The sequence below is a fragment of the Rousettus aegyptiacus genome, unplaced genomic scaffold (genome assembly GCF_014176215.1).
Source record: "Rousettus aegyptiacus isolate mRouAeg1 unplaced genomic scaffold, mRouAeg1.p scaffold_m13_p_2, whole genome shotgun sequence".
NCBI classification, from domain to species: Eukaryota; Metazoa; Chordata; class Mammalia; order Chiroptera; family Pteropodidae; genus Rousettus; species Rousettus aegyptiacus.
In genome coordinates, this window is record NW_023416295.1 from 93,015,013 (window position 1) to 93,033,636 (window position 18,624).

General features: G+C 36.5%; 1 protein-coding gene and 1 pseudogene across 4 annotated transcripts in view; one reads left to right on the forward strand and one right to left on the reverse strand.

Annotated features, from left to right (window-relative positions):
• LOC107500474 (cat eye syndrome critical region protein 2) overlaps positions 1-18,624 on the reverse strand; it is a 124,796-nt gene that overhangs the window by 48,249 nt on the left and 57,923 nt on the right. For all 4 annotated transcript variants that reach the window (XM_016125774.2, XM_016125781.2, XM_016125763.2 and 1 more), the window contains exon 2: positions 1,641-1,735. In XM_016125774.2, coding sequence (XP_015981260.2) covers positions 1,641-1,735 — 95 coding nt within the window. The remainder of the gene's footprint in view (positions 1-1,640; positions 1,736-18,624) is intronic.
• On the forward strand, positions 7,635-7,704 carry LOC118614497 (annotated as a pseudogene).

Here is an 18,624-nt window from a genome sequence, read left to right on the forward strand (position 1 = left end):
TTTATTAGGTTTTATAATATAGAGACACTGGCCTAAGAAAGCTTATATGTGAAGGCTCAGTTCACATTATCATCTTCTCACACCATGGTATATGCTATTGACTTCAGAGCCCTTATCACGGTGACTGTACAATTTGCGATCATAGTAGTAATTACTATAATTATTACAGCATAGGACTGTAAATTCCGTGAAGGCTCTGAGGGTGTCTGTTCTACTAGTACCTGCTGGCCAGCATACGGTGGACAAAATTTAGGCAAACAGATACCCTCGTGCACTGATGGTAAAATGGAGCAACCTCTGCGTGGGCAGCCTGGTAATTTATCTAAAAAAATCTTAAATAGGCATTGCTTTTGACTGAGTGAATACATTTCCAGAAATTTAAACTAAGGAGATAATTCGCTAGGTGTACAAACTTTTATGTCCAAGGCTATGAATTTTAACATGTTTATATAAGAGTTATATATTTCTCTTTATTTCTCTTTATTTCTACCAAATTAGATTTTCTGACAATCACATTTAAAGAAGATGGTTATAAGAAAAATAATCATTATAATAAAAAAATTCAAGACATGAAAATGTGAAATTACATAAACAATATGACTACAACTGTGCTTAAAAACCACATAAGCCCCCAAGTTACATCATTATCATGTATGAGTGGTTAAGACAATAGATGACTTTCTCTTTTTATTTCCACTTGTCTAGAACAACAACCTGGGTATTCTGGGAAAGGGAGGATCATTATGTTAATTGTGAGTCCATCTCACTTAAAGAATAGAGATGTTGAAAAAAAAAGGCATTTCGGCAATTTCTAACTCACTTTGTAATTACAAGTTTACTGCACATTAGTATCCAACCTAGTTTCCTAGCCCTAACAGACACCTAAGAGTGGATTAAATAGAAGAGAATTATTTCAGATACCATATTTAACTCTGAAAAATATAAAACTACAGCACACCAAACCCTTGCATAAATTGGAAGGCGAGAGCCTGGGAAACCCACTGTGTCTCAGCTTTTTCAGAGTGGTCCTATAGTTGTGTTCTGTGTCAAAATGTAGTAGCAAAGAAAATGCGTACGTACCAAGTTAGGCTCAACAAGGGAGAAGGCCCTATCAGAAAGATTTTTTTATTTGTCTATGTAGATAAAATTTTGCTCCAAATTTCTACGCAACTCAAATGTACTGGAGAGCTGTTTGCTTGCCAGCTGTGGCATGAGGGAGCCAAAAGTCCCATGTTAAGAATTACATTCCTGTTTATGAGAACAACAGAAGAGACTTTGAGAGGTGGAAATACAGTAAAATCTAGTTTTAATTTATTAGGCAACATTTTACAAATACTATAAATAAAAATCAGAAAGAAAGGCATATGCTGAGAAGAAATGCTATGTTTGAATGTTAGCTGGTGGATCCAAGACTAACAAACAGATGCATGAGAGTAAAGTCAAGTCAAAGGAGTATAATAAAATTAAAACTCAACTGTAGAAAAAGCCAAACACAGGGCTCGGAAATCCCTTTGCAAATACTTGGTTCTACATTGTTATTTAGAATTGGGTAATGATTAGTTTTGGTTACAGGAGGCATGAAACACCACTGGTTGACTGGTCTTCTCTGCAAGAAACTTAGAAAGATCAGAATTACTCACGTGATATCCCTTCGCTGATAGCAGCCCTGAAGCAAGCAGGCAATCAGGTCACTGATAAACTCTACATCATCTCGGTGAAGAGCAGCTTCTAACTCCTGAAAAGGAGAGAAAGAGAGTGAGAGATCAAACATACAGAGATTTAAAAAAATCCACTCCTCCCCTCTCTTCTATCTTGCCCCTACCTCCCCACCCCGCAACCCGCCCACAACTGAATGATCAGTGTAAAAGTGCTTGTCAGGAATCAACTCTGCCCATCCTTCTCCACAATTTCTGCTAGAAGAGCAAGTAGAGTTCAACTTTTCGCTTTTCCTGGGGTTCATTTCTTGCACTGCTCCTTATACCAAGCTTCATTCTTTTTATTTACATACTATAAGAAATACACAAATACTTCTTTCTATAAACCAATGCTAGCATAATTATCAGAGTTTAACTTGCATAAATATGTTGTAATATCTTACATTTTAATGGCAAGAGAATACGGAAATTAGGAAGTATTCTTCATTTACTTAACAGTTTCAACAGGTAAACCATCTGCAATAGGTTTAAAGAACTGCTATATTTTGAAAAAAGCATTGGTAGTAAGCCATTTTTAAGGCAGTTTTTAATTTTTAAGTAAGGCAGTTTTTAATTTTTAAAGACACCATACCTGCATGACTGCTGATAGGCGATTGCTAGAATTGAGATTAATCTTACATCATCTAAAGAGAAGTGAGGTAATGTCTATGTTAATGGTCTAATCCTATATGAGATGTATCTGCTTTCCCTGGAGTTCGGTGAGACAATGCCAAAACTTGTCGCATAGTATTCTAAACCATTAGCTGAAAGGAGTTATAGGGTCAAAAAGTGACAGTGCAGAATTTTAGGAAGATTCTATTTCTCTTTCCAATCTCCCATAAAAAAAACCATTATTTCCTGTGTTGATGGAGTATGTTCTAAGTTATCAACTCTTGCAATGCAAAGTCTACCTGCTTTCTTTCAACCAAGATGCTATCTTAGGCATGCAAACAATTTTCCAAGGGCTCACTATGCTTATGGTTTGACCAACTGATAACCAGATCTTTATCCAGATCTGTACACCAAACTTTCAAGAATCTTATCAATGTTTCTGAAAGCACCAAGTGTGCATAATATGCAATTTCTGATCTTAACTTTACTTGCATGGCAGTGTATACTGAAGAGGATAATCTGCTTCTACTATAAAAACAGTACATTTCTTTTATAAATTATTTTAATCATTCCATGTATTATTTTTTTAAATTCCTAAATTTTTAAATACTCATTCTAAAAACTCCATACGACAAAAAACTGTTAAGCATACTGACACAAATAAACAAAATACAAAATACCCTGAGGTAGTTCAGCTGACAAGGAAGGTATCCTATATTAGGTGAATAAACTAGGTGAATGAAACTCGAAATTCAAAGATAAGGCTCAAGCTTGAAAAACATTTTGCTTCCCTTAAATACAAATTTGGGAATTACATGTCTATAGCAATGGTTCTTATTCTTATATTATTAGCTTATTAATTCTTCTGGGCAGAGTTCTTTTCTACATTCTAGTTAGTGATTATTTAGAAAAATAAGAAACACTACCAATCAGATAACAAGGATCTGAACTACAATCAATCAGGATTCATCCATTTAACAAATATTTACTGAGCATCTGCCCTATGCAAGATAACAGGGTACTCCATAAGCACCGAGGAGTTAATTTAGTCAAGAGAGATAAAGGTAGTACAAAAAAAGAAAAAGTAGCAGCACTATTAGGTACAGAAAAGGCACTACAGGTGTTAGGGAAGTTAAGAAAAGGCTTACTTCTGGCTGTGGGAAGCCTGCGAGATTTCACGGAGACAGTGGCACCTGAGATGGGAAAACTGTGACCGTGTTTGACAATGGGGGAGAGGCAGGGCATAACCAGGTGCAGGGAACAACAGGCGCAAAGGCACCAAGAGGATATTAGGTTCAGTTTAACTATTCTGTAGATTATGTGAGGGGAGTAACGTGAGCTAAGATTGATAGCTGATACCAAGTCTGGCTTTTCTTTGGAAGACAATGGAGATCCACTACAGTTATTTTTATAGAAGAGGCACAGCGAGATTAATCCAGCTGTTGTGTGTGTAATAAGATAAATTCTAGGGAATAGGGAGTGAGGTGAGGCAATGATAAGCACAGAAACAGCCCAGGAGAAAGATTCTGAAGGACTTACCAAATGAGATAGAGCAGGAAAGGAGAAACATGAATTCAAGATCCAACTGAAGTAAATAAGAGGGAAAAGGAAGATTTGAATGCCTCATATTTAAGTCTGGTCACTGGGCAGGACTCTCAAGTAAACTGTAATTATAAAACTGCAACTTTATTATTTACTTATTTTATTTTAGGCAAGGCAACCATTGGTTGTCCTGACAGACTGCAAAGACCTGTCATCTTACAATCTCTTACTTTTAAAAATTTTTTACGCCTACAGCACCAGGTCTTCCCATCCAAGTAACTAAGCCAGGCCTGACCCTGCTTAGCTTCCAAGATAAAACTTCAATTTTAACAGACGCTGGCTGAACCCTAATGCAAAAAGTCCCAGGCCATCTCATCTGATAGGTAAGCCAGAATTACTAAATGGAAAGTAAATCACAGATCATATTATTTCAACTCCCTCAATTTAAAAACAAAGAAACTAGATCTAGAAAGGTTAACTGACTTCTCCAATTACAATCAGCAAATCACTGCCAAGTGAAACCAGGGTCACCCAGTCCAGAGCTCTTCCCATTGGCTCATGCTCTCTATTCTAGAAAGGCCTGATGGCTTTATTATTAAAAATTATTGGAAAAAAGTAAAAATTAAAAATTATGGGGGTGACACTGATTAACAAAATCAAATGTTTGATTCAATGTAAGTCGTGTGTGTGTGTGTGTGTGTGTGTGTGTGTGTGTGTATATATAGTATTGTATGTTTACCACCCAAAGTTAGATTTCTGAGGCCTGATGGTTTAAAAAGGTACAATAACCTCCCCATCACCCCTTTCTCCAAGCGCTCACATGTACCAGTCTCACTGTATAGAAAGAAATCCCTTCCCTTCTCCCTTCTGTCAAGCCATTCTGTAGTCCTTTACATGAAAAACTATTACCTACAAAATTTTCCTGAGTTCCACTTTGATGGTTCCCCCAGCAACTCCTTCATCAATCACTGTGTATGTTTAGATCTTGTTACACATTTCTATTGGGGTTCTTTCCTTTTCCCCATCAGTGTAAATCAAGAGCACAATGTGATTCTTAATTAAAGTGCCATATTCTGTACTAACTCATGCTTCTTTAGTGTTTTTAAGGAACAGAAGTACCAAATAAAACTATGATAAAGGCCACATTTGAAGACATAAAAACTGTAACAGCTTTACCAAGGATGGGACAGCAAGAAGTTTGCCACAGATCAGTGTGGAGGTGTGCCAGGGTTCCTAGAAGTCACAAGATATATGTGGGATCACTTCTATTCTGTAGTAAATAATTTAAAATGTTAATTTTATAAAACAATCATACTACAGAGCATAATCCAGAATCTACATTAATTTTTTTTAGCTACGATTCCTTTAAAAAAGAAAAAGGCACTCCTGTAGTAACAGGTCCAAGCTGGAACACTAATTCTCTTTGCTATCTCCTGCCTCCCACCCACAGACATTCTCTTCCAGCTTAGGAGCGGACTCTGGACAAGGACGTTTCCCTTCTTATCAGTACCACTTTCCCAGAGGCAAGTTCTAGTTGTTCTGTTTCTACCTATTACATACATTGTCCTCTGAGGCGGAAAAAAAATGCTATAGCAATAGTGTCACTGAATGCCCTTCCTTTATGTTCCTTAAAAATAACACATTCACCTCCTCTTCAATAAGCTGCTTATGGAAAATGAACATTCCTGTTTTCTTCTCTGGGGCCCTACCTGTAACATAAGCAAAGAGGTTAGCTAATAGGTGGTAAAATTAACTAACAACACACACACACACACACACACACACACACACACACACACACACAAACACAGATATATAATTTCTTCTACTATATGCCAGATGATAGCTACACAAAAGTGAATAAGAAAATCCCAGTATGTTTATGGATGGATGGCAGGAAGGGGGGGAATGAGGATGAGCTTGAATGTAAGCCAAATGGGACGTTTTATTTTTTATTGAGTTCACTGCTGTTATCTCCAGCAACTAGAACAGTGCCTGATGCAGAGTAGGTGTTCAAATATTTTCTTGACTTGATAGCAAAGAATTATAAGACAAAGTAATAAATGCTACATTAAAATTGGGAGAGTGAAAAATGAGAAAAATGAGAAAAACTATAGAAACTGAGGATTGTGAAATAAGACTTTGCTGAGCAGGTAGGATTTGCATAGGGCTTTGACAGGGAAACTTACTTGACAGATGTACAGTGAGGAAGAGTACGTGAAAGTTTATGGCACGTGTTAAGAATTACCAATTGCTTTCCCAAAAGTGGAGATGGTGATTAGGGAATGGTAGACAGGAAAGGCCTATTCCTTGAGGACCTTCTCTGAAAACCACACAAACAAGTGTGTATTTTATTTCCATATGCAATCAAGTCTGAAGAAGCAGAGTAAAAAGATCAGATCTCTGTCTCAGAAAAATAGTTGAGGACAGTACGGAGAATGATTGCAACGGGTATTAGAGGTGGGGACCATGGTGGCAGCTTCAGCATCACCTAGAAGTTTGCCAAAATCACAGCACCTCAGGCCTCACAACGAATGGATTTACAGAAACCAACATCTGCATTTTAAAAAGAGTCCCAAGATTTGTATGCATATATAATATGGGAGGTGCTCCTCTAGAAGATAAAAGATAAAAAATAAAGCAACATCTGTGGAAACAAAGAAGAGACGGACTTGAGAACATATGGAAGATGAATAAATGATGGTATAATGAATGGAAGACATATAGTTACCCACAGAAATGAAATAACATAGACTGAAAATAGTCTAAAACGTGAGAACTCTCAAAAATAAACTTCATTTCTCACATAAGGACTCTGAATTAAGCCTTTACATTGTAACCACAAACTGAAATGATAATCTCAAGAACAGTCGAAGTCCCTTGTTTATCTACAAACAGTAGCATTAAATGTATGATTATAATCAAATCATGCAACTGAAGTTTGGTTATCACTATCACTGGAATTTACAGTTACTGCCTCTAGCTATGAAACTTGTTGAAATGTACTGAGGAATTAATTGTAACCCAAATATACAAGTAAACTACTAAACAATCTAAATGTAAAATTAGTTGTCACTGGTGAGACGAGTGGGTCATTTGCTTATAGAACAATGTCATTTCTACTAATAAATTTATTTAAAAATCAGTAAGAATGTATAAACATATCATGAAATTTCTGGTTCAAGTGTTCCCTAAACAATATCAACTGCCAATATCTTTTTATTACTGTTCCCATTGATAACAATGTGTTATTAACCAAGAATTATGACTAATAAGATCTGTGGATTACCGTCTTGCTCCACTCCAGGTATCTGTTAATTCCATCACGTGGAATTACAGATACCTGGAGTGGAGCAAGACTATCAATGACAAAACAGAAGCTGAGACCTGTAAAGGTTCAGAGTGACACGGCCAAAGATAAAACGTCATTAAATCCACATTTCACTTACGAATTTTAAGTTTGAAAGTACTACCATTTTGTTAACCTTTGGCAGCTGGCAGAAATCAAAATTAGTAAACCAACTGTGTATAAACAGATTCTTTCAAAGTCTAAGAGCTATTTATCTTAAAACACATGCCTAATAGTTGAATTATTAAGTTGTATGGTAAATCTATACTCTCTTCAATATTCAATAAATCTAAGATAACTTTTTACTCAATTATCTGGATTTTTTTCAAAATTCCCAAGGGTGCTGGGAGGCAGAAGATTGATACTGACTAGTTGTGTTTGGATGCTACTTTCACAGTGGTATTACTTATAAATGAAGGAATAAAGTAAAACATACATAGACCATTGATAACAATGTGTTATGAACCAAGAATTATGACTAATAAGATCTGTGGATCTGAGGTTTAAAAAAGAGAGAAAAAGTTGTTGCTCTACGTTTTATGCCTGCCTCAGTACCGAGCCTTCATTGGCAATTCAACATAGCTGTCCTTAAATTATCAGCAGAAACTAGGGATTAACATCCCCATCTTAATTTGAAAACAAAACAAAACAAAAAAATGATAAATGATCAGCTGGGACAAACTAAATGGGATTGGTAAAAATTTCTACCCGGTGAACCTGGGCTTGCTTTTTCTAGCACAACTGTGATCTAGTGCATTAGCAGCTAGGAAAGGCTGTTACATAGAAGGGATGTTGGATCAGTTCTTCCAAGGTAAACTGAGCAGGCTTCAACTGTCTCTCAAAAGATACAAGTACTAAGAGGAAGTCTGTGTCATTTATAAATATAATTCAACCTCTTTGCCCTCCTCACCTACCATTTTACTGATGGAATATATAAACTCATGTATCATTAAGTAGATGGGTCTCAAAATCTAAATGGCTTTTAAAATGTATTTCTACAATATTATGCTTCATAAATCAAAAGCTACCTAGATAACCCACCAAAAAATATGCAGGCCCATAATAATTTGTGAGGTGACAAAGTTACCAGTGAACTTTTCCCCTTTAGTTCAGCAGAACATAAAATGCAGAATCTGTAAAGATTAGAATGAAGACTGGGTAATGAACCGCCTAGAGAGCAATTCCATACCCCTAGGATACTGTAATGGAATGGATAAACCAAGGCACTCCATCAATGGCCTCAGTTTTCACCAAGGTACAGATTAAGAATGTTACAAAAAGACGGCAAAGAATATAAATGGGAAAACGATTTTAGTCCTGCTGAAAAAAAGAACTGGCTTATCAGTTTAAAGTTTTTCGCTTTAATGGGTACAGACTCAGATTTGCAAGACAGAAAGTTTCTGGAGCTGTTTCACTACACTGTAATATACTTAACGCTATTGAATTATGCACTTAGAAATGGTTAAGATAGCAAATTTTATGTCATGTGTGTTTTTTACCACAATTTGGCGTGGGGAGAACTCACATTAAAAGCATCTACCTCCAAAGGTTGTTTTAATGATTAAATGAGGCAATGCTTTATAAAAGCCACCCAAAACTGGCAAATAGTAAATGCTCTATAACACATTAATATTACAATTATTTCATCTTCCTCCTCACAATCATAGTGTGCGAGGAAAAAAAGCAATGACTGAAGAGATTGAAAGTCATCTTTTCAAAATTCAGATGTTTCTAAATAGAAATTAGTATTCTTTTAATACATGGTCTACCTGCTCATTAGCCAATAAAACTATCTCCAAGGAACTGCTTGGAAATCCACGTTATTCAAAGACTTACTACTTACGCCTTATATCCAGAGCTTAAGTCTTGGACTAAGGCAATAAGGAATACCCTTCTAAAAATCCCCACCCCCACCTTGCCCCCCTCACTCTCTCTCCTCCTCTTCTGTATTTCCTTTTCACTGTGAGCATTGAGCTGTGAGCACAGAAATCTGAACTTTGCCAAGAAGCTCTGAGACGGGGGTGGGGTGGCCCATGTGGCAGAGAAATCAGCAAATCAGCACCGAGAAGGGAGATGCGCTCCTACCACTGCCCTGCTGCTTCAGAGAGTAGGTGGAGGGAGTAACAGGATTTGCCCTAGTTGCAGCTGGCGTCACAGCTCATTAGGGACAAGTGTGTTTAACATCGGCCCACCTCCTCCACCCTCAAAAACAAGCAGTGGCTGCCGGGAAAAGAACTCCGGTTGAGCAAGGGGAAACAACTCCAAACTGACAGGCGACAAGAGGGGAAGAAAAGCAACCCTTAGCATATGTCTTGAAAAAACATTTACAATTCTTCACTTTAAAAATTCCCACCTGCCTAATAAAGATAATTTCCGGCCTGGAGACAAATGACACAAAACAGAATATTATTAAGTTTTTTAATGTAAACGATCACCCACTTTAACACCTCTTCTTAAATAACACTGCAGAAACTTATCGTTGAACACATTCCTAATCCCTGCAGAAATTTTCTTTATCTTTTGCTAAAGATGATGGAGAGAAATTTTCTCAACTTCCAAGTAGGGATTAAAGATCACAGATTTGCACCACTGACATTCAGGCATAATAATTCCTTTCAGTTAACTTGAGAGGAAAAAAAGGCCTAAAGAAAGTCATATATGTTGTAGTTGATTGATTTTAGGTTACAAATCTTAATTTATATGAAGACCAACTGCTATGTAGTGAGTGTCTCAGTCAAAGCTGCGGGCTTGTGTGTATGACCCAGAACCTCGCTTACACAAAGGAGATGCAAAGCAGGCCCTCTTGAAGGACATCCCAGCTGTTATCCAAGAGAGAATGCCTGGAGTGTGGGCTTAGAATACATGAAGAAATAAGCACAGTAACCTCCAGAAGGCACCCTCGACTTTGGCAGCTGATGCTTTCTAACTTGGTAGAAATTAATTTAATCCCAAAGGCCTCCCCCAAGCCAATTTAGACTGTAAAGTATAAATCAGCTCGAGTGGGTATAATGGTGAGAGACTTTCAGTTGGCCAAGCCATTTATCCCAGTAGTCCCCAAAGGCCAGCAGGTCTGTACTGCTGCCCTGCTGCAACCAGACCATTCCTTTCAACCTGGATCCATCCCTGAAAAGGCTGTGTTACTGGCTATATTGTTGGGTAAGAATAGAAAGGAAATCAAAACAGCTCCTTCTTTCAAGTATGACTGCTACCCTAAAAATATCAGGTTAATTGGAAAAAACCTAGAAAACTATGATTTTCTAAAAAGGTATACATCACCAAAACTTGCCCTAGAAGTAATAAAAATTTCAGAAGTTTCATGGATCTTCTCCCACAAGAAAATGCCTAAGATATGTTAACAGTTCCTGAGCACTGAAAAAATCAGAAAACAACTCACCATGTTCTACGAGGCTAGTACTGGACAAGCATGGACATACAGAAAAGAAATCTGGAAAAGCAGGTTCCTGGCAAACCATAACATCTTAGAGTGTTGGTTTTACTTTGATCTTTTCTTGTCATTGTTGTTGCTTGATAAGTATTTTTAACTTAAACATTTGTGTAGATTTAAAAACTGAAACAGACTTCATCAGCACCTTCACACCTTCACTCTAGATCTGAGATGTTACGCAGTCTTCACTCTCGGTCATATGGAACTCACTACTGAATTAGTTGGGAATGATTTAGGTACTTGGGGAACCACCAAAGAGCAAAAAATACTTTTGAATGGAGAAAAGAGAATAATCAAACCTGGAAGGTTAATCTGGATATGATTTGCAGGACACACTGTTAGGGAGAGAGACAAGAGGGTGTAAAGATCCCTGATCTAGTCCAAGGAAGAAGTAATAGGGCCAAGACTAGAATGATGACAGTGGAAATGGGAAGGATGAGATAAAAGGAGAGAATTTCAGAAGCAGAATCAATAACATTTTGCAATTATGTGTTGGAAAAAAGGACAAGGAAATTTTAGGGAAGATGTTTAATTCCACCACCACACCCAAAGATTATAGTATCTTTAACTGATAAAGATAAATTAAGGATGACAAGTTGAATGGAAGTATGTGAAGGGGTGAAGGGGGTGGGGAGACAGAGACAATAAAGACTTGATGCTTCTAAATAAAATCCTAGAAGTTTAAAGTGAGAAATAATTTTGCAACATTCCAAATTCTGTGTTCATATCTGACTATGTCTCGGTCTCCTGTATGAGAATAACAAAAATGTTTACACAGCAAATTCCATATATAGCTCTGATGTGTATTAAGGGGCAGGGGTCCTTCTGACTGGATCAATTCGATCGGTTCACCATATTATGGACATGTAACAGTGGGATGTCACACAAGTGGAAAGGCAATCCTGGTATTTGAAGACATACTATATGTGCCAGGCTCTGTGTTAAGTACTGGGGTTGCAAAGAGAATGACATCCCTACCCTCAAGTAGCATAAGATGTAGAAGGGGGTTCAAGTGAAAAAAAAAAAACAAAACAAAACAAATTTTAACTCAGTGTGATGATTAGCACAGGGTGAGAGAGATGAGTAGGAAAATGATAAAACCTTTGTAAAAAGCAGGTTACCTCTAGGAACAAAATGTTAAAAAGTGACAACTTAATGACCTGTGGCAAAGCCCCTGGTAATGCCCAGTGCCTCTACAGAGGAGTCATGGAATATACACAGAAAAAAAAAAAAAAAAAAAAATTTGCCATTGGGAATGAATTTAACAGAGGAATGTGTGATTAGAGATTTTCAGAAATGCCAGAAGTACAAACAAGAAAAGAAATCTGGAAAGAAAGGACAAATCAGGAATGACCAACGTGTGATGATAACTAAGAAAACAGTATCACTCATTGAAAAAAAAAAAAAGGTTATAACCAAAAAGAGATAACTGATATGCTATCTATTATGGGAAAGATGTCCCAAGGTAAAGAATTTGGCAGTGTTTATTTATCCTGCCCTATCCTGAGGGAGAGACTCCTGACTATACGGTGTTGTGGGGTAGAAATATTTCATCAGGCCTGGGAGAAATTATTCCCTCAAGACTAATTCATTCTTTTCTGATTCACAGCTCCTTGATTAGAAAGTGAGTCTTGGTTTTAGGAAGGTGGTGTGTGGAATGGCAGATGTGAATATAATGACCAAAGAAGGTTACCCACTCAATTTTAAATAAATAAAAATATCATTCTGAGACTCTGAGACTAATGACATTAAGTTTTTTGAACCTACAAGCTGAGGACAAGAACTGTTCATATGAAAGCACTGGCAACAGAGCATGAAGCAGGTTAAACAGGACCGAGAGTGCATGGATCAGTGTAGTAAAGAAATACCTTAGAAGTCCAATTGGCAAACAAATATGTATGGGGTTTTGTTGAGCTAAAGCAAAGATTTTTCAGTAAATTCTCAAGAGAATTTACTGAGAATTCAGTAAATTCTCAGTTAACTCGAACGTAAATACTTCCTCTATTAAAAGATAATCATCCAACTGTTTTATTTTTAGGTAACAAAAATCAGGGAAGAGACAACAGTCTGAAACGTATTCAACCAATGCCAGATTTAGATGCTTACAGATGTCATATGAATCCATTTTACAAGGAGGCAAAAAAACAAAAAAACAAAAACAAAACCCCACTATAGTGATTCAGTAATTGCTTTACGGTATAACATGACGACATTCAACATATAACTGATAAAAATCACTGTAAATAAAAATATGCGTTTATGTTGTATTGGTCATGAATATGACACCTATGGTGCAACAGAAAAATCCAACTATGCTATTAAATGAATAGGTGCTTGAGACTTGTGATAAATTTTCAGGAAACACATCAAAAGCAGATTCAAAACTTAAGATAGAAGTGAGGTTGAAGTATTCTAGAAAAATGTACTTGAATTGTTCAAAAGTGGTTCCAGTGATGATGAAGAAAGTATTTCTAGAAATAAAGACAGGGGAAAAAATCAAAAAACAATTATTCCTAAATTTAAAAATTCAAATGTTTATGTAAAAGCTCTAAAATAAAATTTCCAAATAGAAATTTGAATATTCATGTCTGTCATTAAAAGTTTATACATACTATGATATAGGTCAATATTCCTGAAAAGTTTAATTAAATGATCTCATTGAGAAGATGGGGTATTACCTAAATTTAAGTATACGAGGTAACTTTAATATATTACTATTACTAGAAAAGTAACTTTTTATGGTAGTAGTAACAAGTAAAAGTTTTCATTAACTCATGCTCTTTCCACTCATCAAAGGGAATCACATCCCATAAAGTAAGAGACCATAAAAGTCTGAAAAGGAGAAAAAGTATAGAGAATAATATTTTACAATGATCCCATTTCTTATAAAATGTAGCCTAACTGGGTTCATTATATTCAACTTTCAAACTGGTAATAATCACTACCTACACCACATCCTTTCACCCACTCCCATCCAATATTCCATTTACTATCCTAGTTATTAATACATACCCTTCTTGTTCAGTAGGCCCCAATCTAGAAGACATCTTTATAATCACCAGATCTCTCCTATTTGTCTCCCCTTCAACCTCCTTCACCTTCCACATAAAAACTGTACTTTTTTTTTTTTTATCAAGTTGACTAGTAAAACAAATAATCCAGTGTTTTCCCATTAGGTTTTATTATCACCTGTAGTAGGAGTGCCAACTTCAGAGCAAGAAGGAGTTGAATGGGAAAAAAAACAAACAGTTGTCAGTCCTGCCATATTAGAGGTAGAGGATTTTGGATTTGAGTAAAAAATTTGATGCAAACAACTTGGATAGAAGAATAATATAAATAGAAGATAAGAAGGCAGATTATTGATATAAAAAGAATCAAGAAACAAGGCTACCAGGTATTAAAACAAAAATATTATACTTTGTAGAATACTGCAATATTCTGATGACATTATAGAAGAGATCGATATCTCTAGGACAAGCCAGACATTAAAAAAATTATTGGAAAACACTGTATCATCCATCCATATTAAGACTTTTATTTCTCATAAAATAAATGCTGGTAGCTGCCAAAATTAACTGAAATTGAGCAAGGTAAAAAGGAACTGCAGAGCAATGGTATCTCTTCAAGTAGATATACCGGAGTTATCAACTGAAATATACGGTCACTTCTCTAACGACTTAAATTAAAAAAGAAATTACATGGACATGCTGGACCTAAATGCAGCATTTAAATTAGTTGATCATTTCTGCCATCTTAAAACTCTTTTCTTGACTACAAAACACTGACCTCACTGGTATGCCTTTTCAATCTCCTTTGCTGCCTTTCCCCATCTCTCTAATTCTCACCATTGAAAGAGCAGCTCTGGGGCTCAGTCTCTGAACTCCCTCTATTCATTGTCTTTTTGGGTCTATACCCCCTGCTTTGATTAATCAGTAAGTCTCCCTCATTTGTACCTCCATACCTCTCCTCGGAATTCCAAAGTCAGCTTACCCAACTGGGTACATTACATCACCACTGAGTGCTAAACAGGTGTAACAAATTCATTAACCCAAGCTGAATTTTTGACTTCACTGCTTTAAACTTGCTTTCGCTCAGACCTTCCCCATCTCAGTAAATGGCATCTTCTTCCAGCTGCACCGGCAGAACACTTTTCAGTCATCCTTGACTCAGATTCTTTTAAATCTCATTTCATATCCAATCTGTTAACCCATCTTGTTGCTTCTACCCTTTGAACCAGATCCAGAAACCAACCTCTCTTCTCACTACTTTCTCTACTAACCATTGTCTACTGTCAAAGCATAAACTATTTAATAGCCTCCTAACTGAACTCCCTGCTTCTGTCCTTGTCTGTTCATATTAACACCCAGTGAACCTTCTAAACTTTTGTCAAAGCCTCCTACAGGATAAAATCCCAAGTTTACACTATAACTTTAAAATCTTACCACGTAGAGCCTCCTGCCGACATTCTACCATTTCTTACTACCCTCATTCTTGCTTACTCCACTGATCACACCAGCCTCTTACCTGCACCTCAAAATATCCTCAGCCTGCTCTTGCCACAGGCCTTTGCACTTGTTCTTCCTGTCTATAGGACTGCATGGCTTTCCCTCTCACTTCCTGTACGTCTCCATTATTCTCTGGTCCATTTATTGTGCTTTATTTTTCTAATTAACTTATCACCTATCTACCATATGCCTTTATTTTCTTTCTTTCACTGTTACACTGTTAACCCCTTGAGGAGCTTTGTTTGCCGCTGTTGCCCCACAATTGTATCTGCCCACAGTATTTAGTAAAGATTTATTATTATTATTATTAATGCCTACAGTACCTTGTCTTCCTAGGTGGTCTCCCATCCATGTCCTAATCAGGCCTGACCTGCTTAGCTTTTAAGATCAGACATAAGGCTTGTTCAGGGTGGCATGGCCACAGACCACGGACTGTGGCTCCAGTAGGGCACGAACCGAGGACCTTCTGTGTGTAAAGCAGACGTGCTAACTGCTACACTATGGAACCACGTCCTAGTGAACATTTTTTGAAAGAAGTCAGCCAGCACCCGTAAGCCACGATTCTAAATTTAAGTCTATATCCCAGTAAGAAAAACCTAAATTCCATCCATTATAAAGGATAATTACTAAAAACATGAATACTGAAAAGCGCATTATGAAAATAAAGCATCTGAAATGTTTTATGATTACTCTGACATTTGGTATAAGATCATTTAACCTTTCCTTAGATCTGTGAAAATAATTTTCTCCAAAAATTAAATGTAAAAGTTTTTACTAACAGCTAATACAGATGTTGCTCTAAGGGAAAATTAAGCTTACCTAAGGATTTCAGATAGAAGTTGTAGAGAAACATGTCTTTGGGCCTAAGCAATGTTGAAGGGTCCTGGATGATGAATAAGAGCTCCACGCCACTGCTCTAATATGGGACACGCCTCACTTAGACTTCCTATAACTGGTCTCCCACTTCCAACGCATACTAATATAACCTACTGCCATGTAAAATTTCCTCAAATTCAATTATCATCATGTCACTTGTTTTTAAGCCTCCAGACTCTACACAGCTCACCAAATGGAGCATGCACTCTAACTCCTAAGCTCACCAAAGCCCTTCTGAAATGATCTCAACTTACCTTTTCAATATTCTCTCCCACTGAGAGAGAGAGAGAGATCTTGGAGAACTAACCAGTTCTATTTTCCAAAAACAATAACTTCCAAACCTTTACGCCTGTCATTTTTTCTGTTAGAATAAAAATCCTTCTTTCACTTATATCCAATCCAATCAGAGGAGACAAAGGTAGCAAACGTCTGGAAGGAAGATTGATTTTTCTGCATATTCTTGTATGCAGAGGATTGCCTATGAGAAAGGCCAGCCTGAGTTATAATTCGATATGAGTCGACAGATTTCTAACAGATTTCTGGTAACTGGAGATTGCTGTTTTCATCTGGACAAATTGGTCTATTTATAATGAAAGGCCCCAAACTCTTGTACTCAGGAGATTCAAAAGAAAGGATGAGTCTCCTGAATGATGGTAAATTAAAATGAGAGCCCTAACCCAAAACAGGAAGTATGGAACCCAGTGAGGAGTGTAGGGAGTATGCTATATTTATTTTTCTGCCTGAGGCACCCATCAGCTAGGAGTGCTTGAAAAGAAAAAGAGTCTTGAAAAATACTGTCTTAACAGACAATATTTAAAAGAGGGCCAGGAAATGATTTTTTAAAAACTCATAATTGTTTTTAGGATTGGTGGGAATCAAAACTAATGTCAATAAGTTGTCCAGCAACATAAGTTGTTCTAGAGGAAAAGAATAAACTCTGAACCAACAGAGAAAGAGAAGAAAAGCTTTCCTTATATAGGGTTAACTAAGACATTCTGCATAAACACAATTTTCTGCTTCTGCAGATAAATAACAGTATTATAACCAGCAGGGGAAATCTGTCATGGTAATGGGTGTTTCCTTAATGTTAGGAATTGAGAAAGCAACAATACTGAAGACTTTCAAAAAGGCTGGAGCGTGTACACTGGCCTTCAATCATGAAGAAGTTTAAAGTTTGAAAAGATGCCATCAAGAGGACATTATAATTATTTTGATTTTTATGTGCCTTTTGTTTTTCTCCTTTCTACCTTTCCTTTTTCCTATATTTTTAGTAGTGAGAAATTGCATCTTTGTTCCGAATCTTTTTCTAAACTATAAGTCTTAGGTGTCTTCTGTCATACTGCTCTGATGGATTTTCCCATGGCTGACAGTATCCAATAGAAAACTTAAATCATAAAATGTTTAAGTCTAGCTAGCAATCTTGATCAGTGCCCTGTAATACTTCTGTGAAACTCACTAACTGGGAGAGGCAAAAGTGCTTAAGGTGAGAGAGGACGGCTCTTTTTTTTTCAAGTTTAAGTTGGTTTCTTTTAAAACTGATACAAATGGTAATGCGGAGTTAATGACATTTTCATAAAGCTACAAGTCACTACTATTCAAATGTGCTAGCCCCCTCCCAATTTTTTAAAGCTCTTTAAGTGAGATTTTCTTTGTTTGTTCCTTTGAAACTAAGTACCTAAAACTAAGTACCTAAAGCTGGGTAGGCAAATATAGAACAATATAAACTGTAACCTAAATAAATCTGTTCCTTAATAAAAGAACATATGTAAACTATTACATCCTTTTAATCACTGCTTTCAAAGAATATTTTTGTAATAATAAACCTGTAGCTTTAATTCTTCTGTGCATTATCAGGATGTGCCTAAACTTCATTTTTAAAGCTTTTTATTTTGAAATAATTACAGGTTTATAAAAAGTTGCAAAAAACTACACAGGGAGGTCCTGTATACTCTTCATCTAAGTTCCTCCCCATGGTAACACCTTACCAACCAACTATAATATCAAAATTAGGGAACTGCCATTGGTATAACCATATCACTCACCATGAGAAGCCTCCAGACTCCACACAGCTCACCACACTGGTTTCTTCTATTTTACACGCACTCATTTGGACACATATACATGGTTCGCTCCTTTTTACTGCTGAGTAGTATTCCAGTGTATTACTGGCTATATTGCAGTTTCATTACCCATTCGCCAGTTGAAGGACATCTGGGTTATTTACAGTTTGGAGGCTAGAACAAAACTGCTATACGTTATGTTTTTCTCTGGGCTAAATGCCCAAGAGTGCTATTACTGGGTCACAGGGTAAATATGTTTATATTGATTCTGTTGTTGTTAAAACAAATGTTTATTGAGCACTTACATGCCAAGTACTGTTCTAAGTGCTGAGGAAACAATGAATGAAATAGCTCAAAATCCCTGACCTCATGAAGTTTATGCTTCAATGACTGACTATGTCCTGGCAAGAAAAACATAACATATCAAAAAAAAAAAAAAAAAATTTTTTTTTTTTTACTACAAAACCACAGAATTTTACAACTGAAAGGGGCTTATGAATGAATTATTCAAATATCACATGTAAGGAAATGGAACAGGAAT